Raw genomic sequence first — 22063 nt, forward strand, 5'->3', positions numbered from 1 at the left:
TGGTTTTTTTCAAGACAGGTTTTTTTTTGTGTGTGTGTGTAGTTTTGGTGCCTCTTCTGGATCTTGCTCTGTAGACCAGGCTGGCCTTGAACTCACAGAGATCTGCCTGGCTCAGCCTCCCCTAGTGCTGGGATTAAAGGCGTAGACCACCATTGCCCAGCTGCATCCCAGGTTCTTAGTCTGAACTGCCTGTTGGGACATTTTAAAACTCCCCAAGCACGCCAGGTGGTGGTGGCAAATGCCTTTAATCCCAGCACTTGGAAGGTAGAGGCAGATGGATCTCTGAGTTCAAGGCCAGCCTGTTCTACAGAGTGAGTTCCAGGAGGGCCAAGGCAGCACAGAGAAACCCTTGTCTTTTTGAAAAACAAAAAACACCTCCTAACATCCACATCTCAGATTAGAATAATGAGGGGATTATGTGGGTGAGGAAAAGGCTGGTGCTGCTTTGATCCTCATTGTGCAGCCAGGATTAAAAACAACTGTCCTGTGAAGTAAACTGAGTTAGTATACTTTTTCCATTGACTTAATATCAGTTTTATATAGCTGTCTACACTACTTTAAGTTTTTAAAAGATACTGTACTTCGAGTTATTAGAAGTAAATATTCATACTTATTCATACTGTATTCACATTATAGCTAAATATGTATCCAGAAAGAAGAAAAATTTGAGGATAATGTCAAAGAAAAAAAACAAATCAGTAGTGAACAGAACTCTGTTAAGAACTAAGCGTGAAGGTGTGGCGGGCACTGAGCACTCTGAGTGGTAGAGTGCTTGCCTGAGTACTGGGTTTAGTTCCAGCTCGGCAGTGGGGTGAGGGGTCAGGGGAGCTAAGTCCTGTCAGAAAGCGTAGCAGCTAGTCAAACTTGTGAATTTCTACTACTTTCCATTACTCCGAAAGGGATTTTGAGGTGGGCATGATGCTTACACGGCTTTAATCCCAGCACCCAGGAGGCAGAGACAGGCTGGTCTCTGTGAGTTCCAGGACAGTTTGTGTTACATAATGAGACCCTGTTTAAAACAAAACAAAAATGAAACAGAAAAGAGGGGCAGAATTTTGAGACAATTGACAGTGTCACAGATCAGTAAACCATCAAAATGTGAATTTAAAGCAAGTATTTGCCTATGAGTGACTGCTACCATCGATACTGTAGACACAAATTGCGTGGCCTAAATTGCTCTGGCAGTCCCCTCAACAAAAAGTCACTAGCAAGATTTACACGGGTGGCCTGTGTGGAGGCAGTCTTACAGTCTTCCAACTCATACCGGGACTCGGGGGAGCCTCGGAGGCAACTCCAGACCATCATGGTTGCCAGTAAGTGGGATGTGGGATCTGCTTCTGTTTGTATCCAGAAAGAAGAAAAGAGTGGAGGAGAACGACACAGGGAAGAGTAACATAAGGGAAGCTGATTCTGTGGTCTGTTACAACATGAGGGTCCAGAACCACTGTAGAACAGTGTCCTGTTTGCTTTAGTGTTTACTTTGATTGGTCTGTTTTAGTGAGAGAGCAGATCCCAGTTACTGCAAGGACCGGATTACTGAAGGTGCCAATATCAACAAGTCCCTCGTGACGCTGGGAATTGTCATCTCCGCTCTAGGTATTTTGCTGCTGGACTCGGAGCGATTGGAGTGGGGAGGGAGACTTTGGAATAACTCACACTAGTTTCATTTTGTCACAGTAGGGTAGAGGCTTACAAGACTATTTTTCAATAAGGTTACTTTTTGGTTTGAGCATGGGAACCTGGTGGTTTTAGAATATGAGTGGCTGTCATTACAGAATCACGTTAAAACAGCTCGTATCCCGAGTCCAAAGTCTGATATAAACTCAAACTTAAAGCCTCCTATCTTGTGCAGGAAAGGAGTAAGATACTCACTCTGTGTTCGGTAATGGTTTTGTTTTAGTGTATTTGCTTCATCATTCCCTCTGTATCCTACTTCTGTTTTCTTTTCTATTAAGCCCAGAACTCCCAAGTGTTCAGCAGCTGCCAGAGCCTCAGTAGTGCAGCCAGCAGTAGGGGTGACAGTGGGGTTCCTAGCACTACATCTGGGACCAGCAGTGGAGGGGGACCTGTAAGGAGGCAGTCTTACATCCCATACCGGGACTCGGTGCTGACGTGGCTGCTGAAGGAGAGCCTTGGAGGCAATTCCAGAACCATCATGGTTGCCAGTAAGTGGGACGCGGCGGGATCTGCTTCTGTTTGGAGGTAGTGTTGTGCCTAGAAAATATACTGACCACTAACATTCCTTGGTCTCTCGAGAGTGTGTCTCATGCAGTCAGGGCATTAGCAGCAATGCCCTGCTGACAAGTGAGTAAGAGCTGGGATGGAAGGGCCCAGTGCATTTCTCAGCTTTATCCTTCTGCCTCAGCTGTGTCCCCTGCACACACCAGCTACAGTGAGACCATGAGTACCCTGAGATATGCATCCAGTGCCAAAAACATCATCAACAAGCCACAGGTGAATGAGGTAAGGCCCTCATTGGAAGTCCTGGTCTGACATAGTTTGAAGTTCTCCTTATTGTTTTCTCTGTTTCTTCCTCGTTCTTTTTGTCGTAGTTAGCTTCTCTGTTGTGATAAAATGTTGAAGAAAAGCAACTTGGGGAGAAGGGTGTATTTGTCACTTTTCTGATGGGGGGTAAAATGCTATAACCTAGGCAATTATAGAAGAAAAAGTTTATTTGGGCCTTATGGTCCCAGAGGGTTAGAGTCCAGGATGGTGGAGTAGATGTAGCAGATGGCAAGTGTCTGGAGCAGCAGCTGAGGACTTACATCTCAACCTCATGCAGGAGGCAGAGAGCGCTAGCTAGAAAGGGCGTTGAAATCCCAACCCACTCACAGTGACATCTTTCCTCTAGCAAAGCCAGACCTCCTCATCCTTCCCAAACAGCCACCAGCGGGGGTGAGGGGACCAAGTATCTTATTCAACCCCCCCAAAGGGTTACCACATCGTACAGGTTACAGCCCATCATCTCGGGGCTGAGGAAGGAACCTAGAGCAACTCTGCTTGCTGGCTTGCCCTCCATGGCTCACTCACCTTGGTTTTTTTATATGGCCTAGGACCGCCTATCTAGAAGTGGCATTGTCTACATTCAGCTGGACTCTCCCCATCAATCATTAACCAAGAAAATATCCCACAGGCCAGTCTCAGAGAGGCATTTTCTGGGTTGAGGTTCCAGTTTCCCAGATGACTAGTTTGTGTCAAGCTGACAAAGCACTAATGACCACAGTTGTCATCCAGACTTGCCTTCTGCAAATGATTCTCCTTTCTTCCAATGGAGTCTCTGCATTTCTCTGATCTCTCTACTGTTCTCAGCAAATAATTTTATGAATAATTTCCTTCAGGTGTTTCTTTAAGGCCATTCCTCTCAAGATCCCTAGTGTATGATTGCCACTCTAAGAAAGGTCTTTTGGAAGCTTCTGTTTGATGATTTTATTTTTAATGATAATTGTGTCTGAGTTTTATTACATAAATTACAATTGACTTCTCTTTTGGATTAAACTGGAAGTATGAAGAATTTGTGGTTTTGAAAGCTGAGTAATGATAAGAACATTGCAAATGTTTCTTACCTCTTGGAGATTCAGTGAAAAGTTTCAGAGCAGGGGGCCACAGCTGGTGAAGAGACATCCCTAGCCCACCTAGAGGCAGTTTTCAAAGGCAGTGTGATTAGGCATGTATCAGGTTTAGTCATCATATAGGAGGATTAGCATTTGTGAGCTTCTCTGGCCTGCTCTAAGGTGATAATTTTCAAAGTTCATATGCAAAAGTATCACCTGAATAGTTTGTTAAACATTGTTGAGCCCCAGCCCTTAAGAATTGCTTTCTGGCCAGGTGGTGGTGGCTCACACCTTTAATCCTAGCACTTGGGAGGCAGAGGCAGGAGGATATCTGTGAGTTCAAGGCTAGCCTGGTCTACAGAGTGAGTCCCAGGACAGGTTCCAAAGCCACACAGAGGGACCCTGTATTGAAACAAACAAACAAACAAACAAACAAAAAGAATTGCTTTCTGGGGTGGGTCCAGAATTTGCATTTGTCACAAATTCTTGGATGAAGCTGATACTGTAGGTCCTGGGATTCTATTTTGAGAAGTCATTCCCAAAGAATAATACACTTCATAGCAGTTTGGGACCTGATATGAGCCAGTGGAGACGGAGTTCTTTGTGTTTCAGGATGCGAATGTGAAGCTCATCCGGGAACTCAGGGAGGAGATTGATAGGCTGAAAGCCATGCTGCTGAGCTTTGAACTGGTATGTGGCAGCCAGTACTCTTTCATATTCCAAGGATGGATGGTCTTGTCCCTTGAACACGTGGGGCTTGCCATACTCCTGTCTTCAAGTTTCTTTTTTTAAAGATTTATTTATTTATTATGTATACAGTGTTCTGCTTGCATGTGTCCCTGCAGGTCAGAAGAGGGCGCCAGATCTCACTACAGATGGTTGTGAGCCACCATGTGGTTGCTGGGAATTGAACTCAGGTCCTCTGGAAGAGTAGTCAGTGCTCTTAACCTCTGAGTCATCTCTCCAGCCCTCAAGTTTTATATTATCAGTGTGTTTGTGCATACATGCATGTAGAGATCGGAGGACAACTTTCTGGAGTTGGTTCTTTCCTGCCACCTTGGCCTCTGGGATATTGCTCAGGTTATTGGGCTTGCAGAGCAAATGCTTCTTCTACCTGCTGAGCCACCTGGATGGCCCTGTGCTTCATGTTTTCAGCTGACAGTGATGGAGCAAAGGCAGAAGGATTTCCCTGATTTTTCTGTGGAGCTTCAGATGAGCTGGATGCCCTCCCCTTGTATCATCTCTTGTCTAGAGAACATTTGCCTTATTGGCCCTTACTCTCTGTGGAGAAAGATATGGGGAATTGGGTCCTAAAGAAAACTTTATTTCAGTTCTCCTCCTTTGTACTCATATGAGCCCAAATACCAAATGCTCCTGACATATTTCTGATTTTGGTGGTGAAGTCTTTAATCTATACTCTACCCTTCTGAAGTGTAATGATGGAACTTATTAACCACGAAAACATCAGAACTCATTTCCCCCTCCCCTCTCTGTGCAGAGGAACTTCAGCTCATTAAATGATGAACTGGATGAAAGCCTGAAGGAGCTAATCCTCCAGAATGATTTGAAGGTAGGTGTGTTGCGTGGGCCCAGTTGAACTTGCCAGTATCCTAGAAGGTTGGATCTCTCCATCCGTTATTCTTCAACTAGGTGTACTGCCCTTGGTGGGGCAGAGAGGACCTGTCTAGGTCAGAAATCATTTTTCTTTCCATTGAGCCTTGAGTAGGGAAGGTGTTTGCCTTAGTTGATGGTTAATGGCTTCCTTTGTATTTATTTTCTAGTCAGTAAATCAAGTAAATTTTCTAGTCAGGTGACGAGCATGTATTCACAGATTAAGCACTCACTGTGAAGCTTCAAGGGATACAGGAGTCCCTGCCTCAGGTAGCCACAGATCACTTGGATACACAGAGGTTGGTGTGCTTCATGAGGGCTCTGGTAAGAAAGAAATCATTATAGCCTGTAATTTTTGGAGCAGCTATCATCTGCTGGAAGGCAGAGAACTGGCTTTGAACCAGACTTTGAAAGACTGAGAGAGTTGTTAGAGAGGGAGAACCAGCCTAAGCAAAGCCGTAGAACGGGGGCAGTGGTGTGGGGCAGCAACAGTGGAGAAGATGTGTTCATCATGGAGAGTGGTGAACAGAAGATGAAAGCCGGGTCAGAAGGGATGAGTATGGTGGAAGTGGGGTTAGCCTCCTGAACCAGACTGGTAACAACCAGAACGTAAGAAAGACCCACTGAGGGAGGGTGGAGACAAGACACTTGGAGAAGCAGAATTATATGATTCCCACAGACATCTAAAAGGAAAAATGCAGGCCTTTGGTTTTTTGTGGGGTTTTGTTGGTCGTGGATTTAGATCCTATCATCAAATCTCTCATCGGGGTTGGGGATTTAGCTCAGTGGTAGAGCACTTGCCTAGCAAGCACAAGGCCCTGGGTTCGGTCATCAGCTCTGAAAAAAAAAAAAAAAAAAAAAAAAAAAATCTCTCATATCCCCACATTCTGTTGTGGTCAGACTTTCTTTTCTGCCACCAGCCCCAAATAACAACAGAGACATACTTTAATTATAAAAACTTGGCCTTAGCTTAGGCTTGTTCCTAACTAGTCCTTACAACTTAAATTAACCCATATTTTTAAATCTCTGTTCTTCTACAAGGATTGTTACCTCATTGTTGCCCATTCTGCTTCCTCCACATCTGGCTCACCACTCTCTCTACCTTTCTTCTTCTCAGAGTTCTCTTTCTGCCTGGAAGTCCTGCCTATGCTCTCCTGCCTAGCTAGTGACCATTCAGCTTTTTATTACGCTAGTCGCAGCAATACATCTTCACACAATGTACAAATATCCCACAACACTTCCCTCTCTTTGTCTAAATAAAAAGGAAAGGTTTTAACTCTTAACATAGTAAAACTACATACAATAAGAACAATTATCAGGCAAGAATTACATTCACAGAGGCAGGTGAATCTTTGTGAGTTCAACGCCAGCCTGGTCTGCAGAGCAAAATCCAGAAAAGGCCCAAAGCTACACAGAGATACCCTGTCTCGAAAAACAAAGAATTACATTCACAATGTCCAGTCTATTTGTATTTTGCATATTCAGAGAAATTACTCTTTTATTTATCCTATCTTGATAATAAACCACTTTCTATTATAACTTGTATTACCATCCTAAAAATATTTTTTTAGAACTAAAAACATTTTTTTAGATAAACAACTTAGGTTTTTAATGTGTCTCAACCTTATAAGCTTTATACCATTTTTTAAAAATTGATATCCAAAAAAATGGTATAACTGTCTAGTCTTCAATCCCATCAAAGATCCGAGAAGGATATAATATTACCTGAGTAAACAGGAAATGTAGAGCAAACAACTTCCAAAACTATAGAAATGACAGGAACATCTGGCTGCCTGAACAGTCATCTAAGATTCCTCTGTAATGCTGGGTGTAATGCTGGGGCATTCCATCTTCAGCCTACAGGTCTGGAATGTCTGACAGATGTGTGTGTGTGTGTGTGTGTGTGTGTGTGTGTGTGTGTGTGTGTATATAGCAGGAAATTTTGAAGGACTGTCCTACCTTGTCTTGGCAAAGTTCGACAGTCTCCTTCTTTTATGTACTGCTTGTCCAATTTGTACAGCATACCGTCAGCAGTTGAGGCAAGGTCAGTTTCTTGCCCAGATGGCTAGCCACATGGAAAGCAAACTCCATATGGAAATTCTTTGATGACTATCATCTTTTTTGAAATAAATTGGTGCTGCCATGAACTGACGTGTTTTACTGTCATGAAAAGCCTTATATTATTAAAACATCTTAAATGCTGTATTTTGTAGGTCTCTGAAGTGTTTGAAGACTACCTATCTAATAGCTATATATCTATATATACATATATATACATATTTATATACACACACACATATATATAAAATATATCTGTTTGACCTTGAAAATATACCTATATGACTACAAGTTTGATTGTTATACATGACTAACTACTAATGTACATTTTTTAATTACTCTAAACAGTTTGTAATAATAGCCTAAGGACTAGAATTTTACATTAGATTTTTAAATGAGCTGCATAGGTATAATACCTTAAACAAGAATAGAAACATAAATACAGTATAGCAAAAATGACCTTAAATTTGTATCTACATACAAAATATCTTAAACAAGAGTAGAAACATATATACAGTATTATAAAAATAACCTTAAATTTGTATCAATATACAAAAATCCACATAAATGTAAATATTTGAGACTAGTAGTTGCTGTTTTAGTTTAAAAGTAGATTTAATAATCTACCCTTTTATCCTATCATTTCTATATCTCTACTTTTTTATCTTTTTAGGAAAAGGTCCCTAAATCTAACCTCCTTTGTTTAGTTTCCTACCTGACCATGACCAATAATAACTTGTTATCCACCCCCTGAACAATGACAAATATCCATAACCTATTGAACGACCAAAAACCACCTTTTCTACATCTTGGGAATGTGGCTGTTGTGTTTTCTAGACTGCTTCCTGTTGTCTGGGGGTGATGGCATTTCTAGGGGACCCTGAGAAAATTGGGATAATGGTTAAGTCCTGGGAGAGCTAGCTGTATTTTTTGTTTAGTCTCTGTGGGATGAGAAAGTGTAGAGCTTATCCGAAGTCCTGGCTGGAGCAGTCTGTGAGGCTGGACCATCTCAGCTAGCAGCTTTGAAGTTGTTCTGGATGTAGAATTTTGAGGAAACTGCAACAGAGGCATTCTGAGAGGCTGGATCACCTGGGCTACTTGTCTTTATTGGTGTCTGGTCCTTTTTTTTTTTTTTCCAGAAAACACACAGACTCTTAAACGCAACAAATATATCTGCATTAACACAAGTTTGGAATATGCTGTATGTACAAGTCAGCTAAAGATGATTTTTTTTTGTTCTAATTTTAAGTAGCTAAAAGGCATCTATCAACTTTATAAGTCTGTTTGGACTGCATATCCAAACTGTAATATAGTAAGTCATGAGGACTCTAACCAACAAGATTTATCATGTCTCATCCAGTCTTAGAGCTGTTCCCATGCAGAGGAATCAGCACACACATCACCTGTCCTGTAGTTTTCCCTGACTTCCTCCCTCACATCTGCAGCCAAGATCCTCAGGAGGTCTCCCCTGGTCAAATCTGATTTCTGTTAACTTTGAAGGAATCCATGGTTTTTCGTTTCCTATGGAAACAAAAGCACAACCTCTCCCCCAATACAACACATTGCCCGACTCCCACTTTGAAGCCAAGACCACCCCTAAGGCTGGTTTAATTCAGCAATCCCTTTGACAATCCAATGTCTCTCTCAGCAGCTGCCATTCGCTCATCGGCATTCAAAAAATTCAAAGTCAGCAAAGTAACATACAGGATCCAGGTGCCCTATGTATTTTTCATCCTTATGTAGCTTATTTTATTTTTTTATTTATTTTTATTTTATGTGCATTAGTGTTTTTCATTGCATGTATGTCTATGTGAGGGTATCAGGTCCCCTGGAACTGGAGTTACAGACAGGTGTGAGCTGCCATGTGGGTGCTGGGAATTGAACTCAGGTCCTCTGGAAGAGCAGTCAGTGCTCTTAACCGCTGAGCCATCTCTCCAGCCCTTATTTTATTTTTTTATATTACTTTACTCTCTATTATTTTGAAACTTTTTATGACTATATTTATTTATTTTTCTTTAGCATCTAAGCACGTTTTTAAGCATGCTGTACCATTTTAGAGGTTTTTTTTTCTATCTGGACCTTGCTTTACTGTGTGCCTGAAGCCTTCCCTGACCATGTGAGCCAAGCCTTAAAAGGCTGGTCCATCCACTGCACGGCTCTGTGTTGGTGGCTGGCTCAAGCTCGCAGGCAGCAGCTGGTAGCCATGCCTCTGTATGCTGAGCACTGGCCCGTCTGGCTCCTTGTCCAGAACTTTCCTTAGCTTTTGCATGCCCTGTGTTTGGATATTCAAGGCCTCGCATTGGGCACCATATATGGTCGGACTTTCATTCTGCCACCAGTCCCAAATAACAACAGAGACTCATTATGTTATAAAAGCTTTGCCTTAGCTTAGGCTTGTTCCTAACTAGCTCTTATAACTTAAATAATCCATTTTTTAAAAAATTAATTTTTTTTAATATATGTTCTTCCATGAGACTCATCTTTGTATTGCTCATCCTGCTTCCACCATGTCTGGCTGTTGACTCCACCTTTCTTTTTCCCAGAGTTCTCTCTCTTGTCTAGAAGTTGTGCCAATACTTTCCTGCCTAGCTATTGGCCATTCAGCTTTTTATCACACCAATCATAGCAATGCATCTCACATAGTATATAAATATCTCACAACATTCTGTTGTATCATCTTTATGTACTATTAAAACATTCTGGCCATAAGAACATTTTGTTCCCTAACTCAACTTGAAGACTACATACACATCTAGAAGTTGATCATGTTTTTGCCTAGTGATATGTCTGGCTCGCAAAATAATATCTCTGTTATATTTATAATAAGAGATGAAGTAAAGGGTAAAAATGATTCCAAGCTCATTAGCCCTTTCACATTCCCTAGGCCAGCCAAGCTGGACTTGAATATGTCTCTGCTGCTATATGACCTAGAAAGTGTGGATGTGAAGGGTGGGGGCTGCCCAGAACTGGGGTGTGGAGGGAGTTATGCTCATCAGAGGCTTCTTGAGAGTGTGCCAGCCCATGTAACTGGCCACATGCCAATGCCAGAAGCCCAGTCCAAACCAGCCCCTTATAGTTTCATTGGTCTTAAAAACACAACTCAATAATATTTAAATAATTTTGCTAGAGTATTTTAAATATTTATATCTAAATTTTGCATACTTTCCTAAGTATTTCCTTTATGAGAAAATTACTTTCCTAAATTCAGTTATTTTTCCAAGTGTTCTCGGTTTTATTCCCAGGATAAGTCTTCTGCATACATTGCAGTTCCTACCAAAAAGGAACAAAGACCTTGAATTTAACACAGTTCCCTCATGTCCCTCAGTCCTTAACCTAAGGCCTCTAAGCTTTGATGTATTTACTTTTAAAACTCTGAGGGGACCCACAAGTGTGGGAGAGGGACAGGAAAGGTAAATGAGATAGAATATAGGCAGAAACATTTGTATTATGTGAAAAGGAAAAGAAGCAAGTAACCCATTTATGAGCTTGGAAACATCATAAATTAGAGGAAAGGACTTGTTCTCACCACCGACAGATGTTAACTGATTCTGCATGAAATGAGAAAACACGCACACACTCACACATGCACATGCACACATGCACACGCATGGTACTTCATAAATAGGCATTTGTATGCATCAACACAATTTTTGGAGAAAAGCTCAACAAAACTTTTAAATGTCAAGAAAGAAAGAAACCCTGTGTTCCTAGCATTTCATAACCATTCGGTATTTGGTCATTGATTGCTGCTCTTTTATTTTTAATTTTTTTGGTTTTTTGAGACAGGGTTTCCCTATGTAGCTTTGAGCCTTTCATGGAACTCACTCGGTAGCTCAGGCTGGCCTCGAACTCACAGGCCTGCCTCTGCCTCCCGAGTGCTGGGATTAAAGGCATGCGCCGCCACCGCCCGGTGCTGCTCTTTTGTTCTCACGTGTCTTCAGACAAGTTCCATAGAGTCTGGGAGGATTCCTCGCAGTGCTTTGCTTACCATTGAACCAGGCGCAGACTTGGTGTAACTGAAGGTGCTGCATGTGTGGGAAGAAATGTTAGGTCATAAGAGGAACCCTAAAAAACAGAGCACATAAAAATAAGATGCAGGGCTGGGTGGTGGCATGCACCTTTAATCCCAACACTCAGGAGGCAGAGGTAGGCAGATCTCTGTGAGTTTGAGACCAGCCTGGTCTACAGAGTGAGTTCCAGGACAGTCAGGGCTACAAAGAGAAACCCTGTCTTAAAAAATAAAACAAAAATAAAAAAGATGCAGAAAGGGTAATTTTAAGTGTAGATGCTAAGCGGCATCAATTAATTGAAATAACATTTTGTGTTAGGTTTCTGTTGCTGTGAGTTAGAGCTACCTGAGAGAGGAGGAAAGGTTACTTTGGGGCTGAGGAGATTACTCAGTGAGTAAGAACGCTTGCTGTACAAAGGTGGACCAGAGTTCAGGTCCACAGAACCCATGTAAAAAGCATTACCCAGTGACCTCTCTGCATGTGGTCTCTCTCTCACACACACAAACAGAACACATGACTGAAAATGGAGGTGGAGGAAGTACACACCATCACAGACAGGCTTTGAGTTTTCACAGATTGTAGGTTTCCATGATCCCTAGTTGCTGGCCCATTGGCAGGCCTGTGGTAAGGCCGATCATTCCGGGGAAGGGAACATAATGGAACAAAGATAGTTACTTCATGGCAGTTGAGACATGAGAAGGGAGACAGAAAGGAGCCAGGGACATGGTACATCTTCCCAAGGCATACTTCCTGTGTCCTACTTCCTCCAATTAGGCCCCGCCTACTAAGTTTCCATCACCTCCCCCAAACAATGCCACCAGCTTGGGACCAAGTTTTTGACACAGGAGCCTGTGAGGCATTTCATATCCAAACATGACATATCCGTTTGTTTTTTTTTTTCTAGTTAAAAGAACAGTGTATGCTCATTGGAGAAAAATTTAAGCATTTATTGAAGGAGCTTCTGCTTATGAAAGTAATACTTGCTTATTGAAACTTGAAACCCATGAAGCACTCAGAGATGAGAAGGTGCGGGGCCTCTCTGAGGTTCTGAATAGTAGCAGCAGGGATCGTGAGGCAGTAAAGTCCTGGGACAGCTCTGAGCGTGAACGTCAGTCTGTCCCCACACGGGGAGTCTGTCATCTCTTGTCCCCTCCAGATAGACCAGCTGACTCGAGACTGGACTCAGAAGTGGAATGACTGGCAGTCACTCATGGAGCATTACTGTGTGGACATCCACAGGAGGAGGCCTGGGGTGGTCATCGACTCCAGCCTGCCACACCTGATGGCTTTGGAAGATGATGTGCTCAGCACAGGTGTTGTGCTTTATCACCTCAAGGTGAGGAGGCTGATATATCTCCTCCCTTCCCGAGTGCTGGCCCCAGAAGTGAAGGAAGGAAAACTGAGGTCAAAGCCATGTTCTTAGGGATCCAGGCCAAAGTCTCAGAGCTGCCTTGGTCTTTGTGCTCAGGAATCATCCAGCACAAGGTGGAGTTTGTTTGGGTTTTGTGTAAATGGCTGTAGGAAGCTGGAAATCAAAATGATTATTTGTTTTCAACTGTTACTGATGCTTTTCTGTAACTCGCTTCTGTTTCTGGGCCTTAGTTTCTTCCTGTTAAGGTAAGGATGGAACCTCTTACATTGCTTTTCCGACTTCCTGAAGCACAGGAGTGCAGTCAGGAGAGCACAATCCTAACCTCACAAATACAATCAGAAAGCTGGGAAGAGGGCGGCATGCCTGCAGTCCCCGCTGCTCAGGAAGGTGACGCAGGAGGCTCCTTGGAGCTCAGGAGTTTGATGCCAGTTTGTTTCTGAAGAAGATCCTGTCAGAACTTCTAGACTACAAATACAGGCTGCTAAAACATGGGTGAATTCAAGAGACTAGAAAACTTTCTTCCCACTCTTTCTTTCATTCATCCTGTGTATCAACAAAAATAAATGCCTCCCTTTCACCCTCCCCCATCTCCATCACAGAACTTCCTAGAGAACAAGAGGGAGAAAGATAGAGGAAGCTGAACATATGGGGGAGGGGCTAAGAAACTGATGGTAAGGGATGATGATAAACATTCATCTAGAAAAAAGTCAAATAAAAGTGTAGACTCTCCAAATAAGAGCCCTGGCCATCATTTCTAAATGAGTAGTTTGAAGAGTTGACAACTTGCCTGTCCCCTTCAGAAATGATTTCCTGTTGGAAGACAGGCATGTAGATGGCAGAACACATTTCATATGGCCATCCTCCCTGTGCTCACTGAAGATCCGATTTTGTTCTTATAAATGTCTACAGAAGACATTTTAAAAGAACAAATAAAAGTAGAGGCTATGTGCTGCTGCTGCCATCTCTGGAGAAACCAGGCTCCTCGTCTGTGGGACCTTAGAAGAGATGTTAGCCAAGCTCCTCCGTGTTCTTGGGACAAGCCCTTTGAGCATCTCAAGTGGAAAGCTCAAATAACCTATTTTTTCTGGTATGCTTTGCATTTTGCATACATTGTAATGTCTCAGTGAAATGCTTCAGGCAGAAGTGCTTGCCTACTTTTACCTTAACATATCTAAGTATCAGAAACGATTTAGATCTTTCCATCATTCAGAACTATAGGGAGAGATCAGGGATCAGGGGAGACCAGATCTGTTAAAACATCACCATTTGAGTGGAACTTTTCTGAATCACTGATGGAATCTGGAGGAGAGGAAGTAAGATGTTAGGTAGGAAAGCGTGGGGTGGCAGCAAAGGGTTAAGAGCCATGGTTACATTAGAACCTTAGGCCTGGAGGCAGTGGTGACTCCCTCTGAACCTAGGGCTGTTAATTCTCATTTAGTCAGTGAATTCAGAGTCTCCCTGCTCCTTGGTGCATCAGTGGACCGGTGAAGCGGCATTTTAGTTAATTTCTAGCTCTGTCATTTCTGCACTTTGTGGACCCATAGTCTATCTTGTTCTTGTTTTGTGTTTTTTCTTTTGTGGATGTTTTTCCTGCATGTATGTCTGTGTATCATGTGTGTGCCTGGTGCTCACAGAGGCCAATGTGGGGACATTGGATCACCTGGTTCAGGAGTAACAGACAGTTGTGAGCCACCACGTGGGTGCTGAGAATTGAACCCAGGTCCTCTGGAAAAACAGCAGCCAGTGCTCTTAATCGATGAGCCATCTCTCCAGCATCATCCCCATATTATTTTTATGGTTTGTTTTGATTGTGGCTTAAATAAGTATATAATAGTAGTGGCCCAAGATTCTTTGCATTTTTATGTAGTTGCTCACTTGGTCATAGACCTGAAACTGGTCCTTTGGTAATACACCAGAAACAGTTTTCTCTTGGGCCACCTTGGCAAACTCCTTGGTGGGTCAGGAAGAGTGAATAGAGCAGAGATGGTTGATACCTTGTAATACCTTCTAATTACCTCTGTGTCACTAACTGCCTGTAGAAAGAGGCAGAAGAGCAGCGCCTAAGTGCTTGCTATCTGAGAGATCGTCACCTTTTTCATGATATTCTGTGGCCTTTATCCTTTTAGGAGGAATGTACTCCAACATCAAGTCCCTGAACTAAAATGAAGAGTTATAACCTATTTGTATTAGTCAGGGTTCTTTTTTTTTTTTTTTTTTTTTTTTTTTTGGTTTTTCGAGACAGGGTTTCTCTGTGTAGCTTTGCTCCTTTCCTGGAACTGGCTTTGTAGACCAGGCTGGCCTTGAACTCACAGAGATCCGCCTGTCTCTGCCTCCCGAGTGCTGGGATTAAAGGCGTGCGCCACCCGGCTAGTCAGGGTTCTTTAGAGAAATAGAACTGATAAAAATGGGTGTGTGGAGGGGGCATTTATTAGAGTGGCTTACAGGTAGTGGCCCAGCTAGTCCAACAGTGACACTCTCCCAACAGAAAAGCCAAGAATCCAGTAGTTGTTCAGTCCACAAAGACTCATCTGGTCTTAGTCTCCGTTGGAATCCTGAAGAAGTAGATTGTAGTAGTGAAGTGCCTTACCAGCAGAGCAGATGAATTTGCCAGCAAGAGTGAGGACAATCTAGCAAAAAAACCAAAGAGCTTTTTTCCATGTCCCTTTCTTTGTGCTGACACCAGAAGGTGTGGCCTAGATTTAGAGTGTGTTTTCATTACTATTCTATTGCTCTGAAGAGATACCATCACCAAGGCAACTTATAAAAAGAAGGCATTTAATTGGGGGCTTCCTTACAGTTTCAAAGGGTTAACCCACAGCCATCATGGCAGGGAGCATGGCGGCAGGCAGGCAGGGCACTGGGATAGAGCTGAGAGCTCACATCTGATCTAAAGGCTGCAGAGCTGAGAGAGAGAAAGATTGGGCCTGGTGTGCTTTTGAACCTCAAAACCCAGTGACATACCTCCTCTGACAAGGCCATACTTCTTAATCCTTCCCTAACAGTTCCACTAACTGGGGACCCAGTGTTCATAACATAATAATGTGAGGACCATTCTCATCCAAACCACCACAGGGTGGGTCTTCTCATCTCAAAGAAGGATTTCCTTGATTGGATCCTAAAACCCTGCCCGGGTTTTGATTGTTTCCAGATGTAGTCAAGTCGCTAATCAAGATCAGCCATCATACTCCTCCCTTGGCAGTGTTGGTAGAGGTTGGCAACCGTTGACTTGCATTCAGGGAGGGGAGGTAGAGGGCAAAGGGCAAATCAGAGCTTCATTGCTCCCAGAATTCCTCTCACATGCTGTTTTGGGAAACTTGTTCTTGCTGCTGAAAGTGTGGCCTAGTGATGATTTTAGTCACTCCCGTGGGGAGGGGTTATGGTGAAGCTGAAAAAACATGGGCTGGGGATTCAGAGACCGGAATTGTAGCCACAGCTTTCCTACTTAGCAAATGGGTGGTGTAGACAATTTATTCCCTATGAGCTTCAGATTTCTGGCCTGTAAGTATATAGTAAGCTGGGCAGTGGTGACACACACCTTTAATCCCAGCACTCAGGAGATAGAGGCAAACTCTGTGAGTTTGAGGCCAGCCTGGTCTACAGAATGAGTTCCAGGACAGCCAGGGCTACACAGAGAAACTCTGTCTTGGAAAACTAAAGGGGGGTGGTAAGAAGGATACAGTAATACCTTGGGGTTGTCAGAGTATTAGACAAAGCCAAGCACAGTTGTAAATGCCAGTGATCCCAGCACTTGGGAGGCTGAGGCAGGAAGGTGAAAGTTTAAGACCAGCACAGGCTACATAGTGGTTACTGGCTCAAAAAGCAAGCAAACACTGAACGGTGGTGGCACACACCTTTAATCCCAGCACTTGGGAGGCAAAGGTAGGCAGATCTCTGTGAGTTTGAGGCCAGCCTGGTCTACAGAGTGAGTTCCAGGACAGCCAGGGCTACACAGAGAAACCCTGTTTCAGAAGAAAAACAAAACAAAACAAAACAAAAACCCCAAAACTAACAAACAAAAAGATGTCTGCAAAACGTTCAGCATAATACCTGGGACATAGCAAATGTTACTTAAGAAATGGTGAAGATAGGCCTTCAAGTTAGTGTGTCTTTGCCTCCTAATAGAGTATATAGTCTATAGTGGATTTGTCGTAATCCACATAGTCTCTACTAATTCAGAGGTTTGCTTGTGTTAACACCTGTTGCCTCTGCTCTCTTCTCCTCTCTTCCAGTTCCTTCCCCTATTTGTGCTTTACCCTTCATAGAATTTGGCATCTGTCATGCTTCCTCTGCAGAGCAAGAAGGTAACAGTCCCTAAATCTTTATAAAAGGTCTCAGAGTCTCCTGGATCAAACACTGGCCACACTAACCTTAGCTGCTTTGAGAACGAAGTCTGTGTCTGCCCCCTTCCTTTTACTGGAGAACTTCTGACCTGCAGCTCTATCTAGTCCCTGACTTCAGAGTTTGTCAGCACTTGTCGGGCTTTGCAAACAGTCGGTGCTGTGTGTCACTGTCAGTGTCACTGTTTGCCCCGTCCTCCTAGACCGCAGAGTGAGTGGACGGCAGGCCAGGCCAGCCAGACTGGAGCTGGGAAACGGTTCTAAAAATGCTGAGGTGGCATGGGAAGGCACTGATTACACACAAATGTGGACTGTGCTTTGTGGCAGGGCTATGTCTCTTTCTTTCTTATTGAAATGTCTTATTTCTTTCCTCCCCACAGGAGGGGACAACAAAAATAGGAAGGATTGATTCAGACCAGGAACAGGACATCGGTAGGTAGTCTGACACACAGGCAGCTATTTGTGCCTGAAAGATTTACTAAAGGAAGCTGATGCTCTTGGAGAGAAAAGGAGTCTCTGAAGTGTTAAGGGTCTGCTTCTCTTTCTGCTGCCAGCTTTTGGGTCTGGACGTTGGAAGGAGGCTTATTCAGGGGAGACTCTCAGTTCTGGGTGGTTTCAGGTGGTGGGTGTTCCTTTCTTGTTGTGATGGGAAATATTCCAACTGTTGGGTTGGATCTTGTCAACTGGAAGAGGCATTCTCTGGAATGGTTTCCCCACTCTGTTACCTCCTCCCCGCCCCCTTAGTCCTTCAGGGCCAGTGGATTGAGAGGGACCACTGCAGAATCACTAGCACTTGTGGAGTGGTCATTCTGCGGCCTACCCGAGGGGCACGCTGTACAGTGAATGGCCGAGAGGTCACTGCTTCCTGCCGTCTGACACAAGGTAGGACTGTCTACCTCCCTGTGTATATCTAAGAGCTCAATAACGCAAGCTTCAATCATGTGTTACTCAGCCTCTACACCCAGAGACCTGAAGATTTCCTAATATGATCCTTCCCCTTTAGGACCCAAGAGTAGAGAATGACTTGGAAATTTGTACTTGTTGATCTAAACCTCAGTTTCTTCATCTGTGATAATGGGAGCATAGGGCAGGATTGGATGAAACCTATGTTTTTGAAGTTCTTGGTAATGTGCCGTAAAGACTTGGTGTCAGTATGCCTCTAGTACTAATCTCTTCAGATCCAATCCTCTGAAGCTGAACTCAGTCTGCCTCTTCCTGAAGTTTCGCTGACTGCATTCCCTGGAACTTGTCCTGCTGTTTATTTGAGTATAATTGTGAGATGTATAATTGATACATATCAACTTAGCAAAATTATCAACTTGGTGTAGGCATTAGTCTATCTCCCAGCACGTACTCCGAGCACAGTCATGGACTGAACTCATTTATCTGTGTCAAAGGGGCTGTCCTAACACTGGGGAAGGCACAGAGGTTCCGGTTTAACCACCCAGCTGAGGCTGCCTTGCTGCGGCACCACAGGCCTAAGGTAAGCGTGGCTGCGACTTCGGGGTGGCTGTTGGGAAGCTTCCGCCCCGCCCCGTTGGGCTCACTGCTTTTTCCTTATCCCAGGTCGGAGAGGCCGTCGGCAGCAGTGGCTCTTTGGAATGGCTGGACTTGGATGGAGATGTCACCGCCTCAAGACTGGGTCTCTGCCCTGTGCTTTGGAAGGAAAGGTGAGAATCTGCTCCTTGTACCAGTGGAGTCCCCTGGGTTTGCTTCTCAGTCCGTAGTTTGCAGCTGGCAGGGAGGTAGCCATGGCCCTCATTTGCTCCCTGCTTGGTGTTTCATCTCTCTTCTCGGACATGACTTAACTGGGAAGTGTTAGCAGACATCTTTGGTACTGCTTCTAAACCTCACTTCCCCACAGTTCTCTTTAAATCCTGATGTGTGAGCTCATACCATATATATCTGTTAGCTTCCTCTGATTCTGAAAAATGAATCTCTTCTTTATGGTTTCTCTCATAACCAACAATGCAGAGCTATGCACCTGAGGGAACAGGACCTATGAGAACAGTAAAAACATCTTGAGATTCTGCCCTCGCTCCTGCTTCACCTGCTCTGTGATAAACTTTGTTATCCTTCATTATCCTTTTTATACAGAATCCTGTTCTCGGCTTGGGTACCTGCTGGGTTTGCCCCTGGAAGCTCTTGGGTTCCTTTTAGCAAAACTGACCTGTGCCTTCATGTCTACCTGTAGGAAAGTTCAGCAGGGGACTCGGTACCTGTACAATCCCTAGCAAGACCACCAAGTGCCTCCGACGCAGGCTTCACAGCAGGTTCTTGTGGTCCTTGGCTCTCTTTCTTGAACAGGAGCATTTGATGGCAGATGAAGAGAGTCTCGGGTCTGACCCTGACAAGGGGAGGGGTGAGCAGTAATGCACCCTCACAGAGCTGCTCATGGGTTGAATTTGAGGGAGTGGGGTCCTAGGGACAAGGTCTAGGGTTCTGGGCAGTGAAGGGCAATTTGGAAAAGCTGATGCGGGTATCCAGGCCAAGAATTCGGGACTAAGGCTGACATTCTTGTTTTCTCAGAGAGGGCGTTCTGTTTTGTAGGGAAGCTATGAAGGAGACTTTGTTTTGGGTAAGGTTTCTGTTAGAAAGACAGATGGAAGACCTGGTTTTTCTCAGAGTGCAGTATATTGGGAATAACACTGCCACTTAAAGAGCTGTGGATAGAGAAAAGGTATATTGGCATAGGATAAACAGATTCACATCTGACCTACCACATAAAGGCTGTGTGATCTCGGGCAAGTCATTACTCTCGGAGCCTGCTTCCTACCTTGAAAGTAAGAGTGCTGCTGTCCCTCCCCAGGGAGCCTGTGATAAGTACTAAAGGACTTGAATGGGCACAGTACCCACATGCCTGTGGCCCCAGTGTGGGGCCCTAGGGAGAGCTGCTTTCCTTTCTTCCTTGTCCTCCCCAGAGTACTCGGTGGTCTCCTCCTACCTTTTAAATATCTTTAGATCCTCAGCTTCATCAACACTAAGAAGGTACTCTCTTATCCGGAGGACAGTGAAGGGCTTCAGAGTCAAGGCCTCTCCTCTGGACTGCCCTACCATTCAGTACCAGTGAGGACCTATAGGCTGGCTGGGCCTATCCATCGACTGCAGTCCACCTCGGGTGCCAGCCCTTGGCCAGGTGGTATGGTGCTCAAGCCGGTGACTGGGCAGAGGGGCCGGGGAGTGGAACTGACAGGGAAAATGCACAACCCGGTCTGGATTTCCTTCTGCTCTGCCTGAGCTTGGCTTCAGGGCTGCCCTTGTCCTAGGCTGCTGTCCCTTGTCTTTCTCTGGAGGAGCATTTCAGAAGGCCAGAGCCTTTTCTAAGATAGAGAACATTGGCCATATTCTTCTTGTAGTAGTGATCTGGACCAACTGTGGCCTGTGTTCTTTGAATTTCTCATTTGGAGTTGGGGGTTGGGGGGCTTACCTTTAAATGTCTAGAAGCCAGAAGAAGCTCTCACTGCTACAGACTTTGAGGCCCTGAGGTAGCAGAGGTAGAGTGCCGGAGAGAGTAGAGGGTGGAGCAGGCCTGGTAAGTAGGTGGTGACCAGGCAGTACCTAGGGGATGCTGGAGCTGCCTAAGGTGAGAGGCAGCCATCGTTAGATATAGGTCCTTGGCTGCCCGGTAATGAGAACTTGATTTTGGTACCAGATCCAAGCATGTAGTGTAGTTATTTTCTTTTTCACCTACCCAGGGAACTTAAAGAATGTGCTCAGCAGAGGCCTCCTTTCCGGTTGAGGCTGTGTGGCATCTTGGGTGAATACACTGTGTCGTCCTGGACAGTCTCCCTTGCAGCCCCAGCAGAGCCGGGCAGCGGCTGCTTCCTTCCATAGAAGGAATGAGAGCACTCCCATGAAAATGCAAGTTGTAAATCTGAGAGCTGGGGACACCCAGTGAAGGAAACTGAGTAACCCCAGGGGAATCAGGAGATGTGGATCCCCACTCTGCCTCTTGGATCTGGTGTTCTACGGGTTTTAGCTGGGCTTATCAAGGCCTCACTGATGGGTTTATATTTATAATTCAGCCATTACTGTGGCTCAAGTTTGAAGTGGTAATACAAGCACCACATAGATAAATATATGTACAAAATGTTTTGGGTTAACAGTATTTCTTCTCAATGTTTCTGAATTTTTTTCTGTATTTCCTGGAGGAATTTTAGTAGAAACCCTTAATTCTTTCATTTTTAAAGGCCAGAGCTCTTCTGTATGTATATACATGCATGTACACATGTTTGTATATGTAGGACTAAAGTTGACATCAGTGTTTCTCAGTGGCTCCACTCTGTTTATTGAGGCAGGGTCCCTCACTGACTCCAGAGCTTGCCAATTCTAGACTAGCCAACTTGCCCTGGAGATCCTCTGCCTTCCAGGGGCTGGGATTCCAGGTAGCTACTCTTCACGACAAATGCTTTATCCACTGAGCTATCTCCCCAGTCTAGACAGAGCTGCTTAATTTAGCTAAGCATTATTTTTTATCTTTTATTTTACTTATTTATTTTTGAGACAGGAAAGCTAACCTCAAACTCATAATCCTCCTGCCTCTGCCACCAGAATATTAGAGTTAAAGGCATGTGCCACCACACTCAGCTTTTTGTACCTTTTGTAAGCATTGCAACTCACATGGAAAGGGATCCTCTCAGTTGGGAGCCAAGGAGTACCACAAAGTCACGAAAAGCGCCGCTTACAGCCCTGCTCCAGGGAATGGTTTTCCCAATGTAACAACTCTGCTCGGCAGGGGAGGGTTTCCTCAGCAAAGATGTTACTTCTCTGCTCTGCTAGATTCCAGGGAAAGAAGGTCTCACCCAAACCTCATTCAAGAGATTTATTGAGAGCTGGAGAGATGGCTCAGAGGTTAAGAGCACTGGCTGCTCTTCCAGAGCTCCTGAATTCAATTCCCAGCAACCACATGGTGGCTCACAACCACCTGTAATGAGATCTGGTGCCCTCTTCTGGCTTGCATGCATACATGCAGGCAGAATACTGTATATACAATAAATAAATAAACTTTTTTTTTTTTTTTTTTTGGTTTTTTGAGACAGGGTTTCTCTGTGTAGCTTTGCGCCTTTCCTGGAACTCACTTGGTAGCCCAGGCTGGCCTCGAACTCACAGAGATCCGCCTGCCTC

General features: G+C 44.3%; 1 protein-coding gene across 1 annotated transcript in view; it reads left to right on the forward strand.

The window, feature by feature from the left end:
• The window catches only part of Stard9 (StAR related lipid transfer domain containing 9), a 99905-nt gene that overhangs the window by 52231 nt on the left and 25611 nt on the right, over positions 1–22063 (forward strand). The window contains 10 exon segments of the mRNA XM_028878669.2: positions 1499–1596; positions 1956–2165; positions 2366–2463; positions 4164–4241; positions 5050–5121; positions 12387–12566; positions 17320–17371; positions 17684–17821; positions 18337–18422; positions 18506–18609. Coding sequence (XP_028734502.1) covers positions 1499–1596; positions 1956–2165; positions 2366–2463; positions 4164–4241; positions 5050–5121; positions 12387–12566; positions 17320–17371; positions 17684–17821; positions 18337–18422; positions 18506–18609 — 1116 coding nt within the window.

Source organism: Peromyscus leucopus, chromosome 4 (genome assembly GCF_004664715.2).
Source record: "Peromyscus leucopus breed LL Stock chromosome 4, UCI_PerLeu_2.1, whole genome shotgun sequence".
In the NCBI taxonomy this organism is placed as follows: domain Eukaryota; kingdom Metazoa; phylum Chordata; class Mammalia; order Rodentia; family Cricetidae; genus Peromyscus; species Peromyscus leucopus.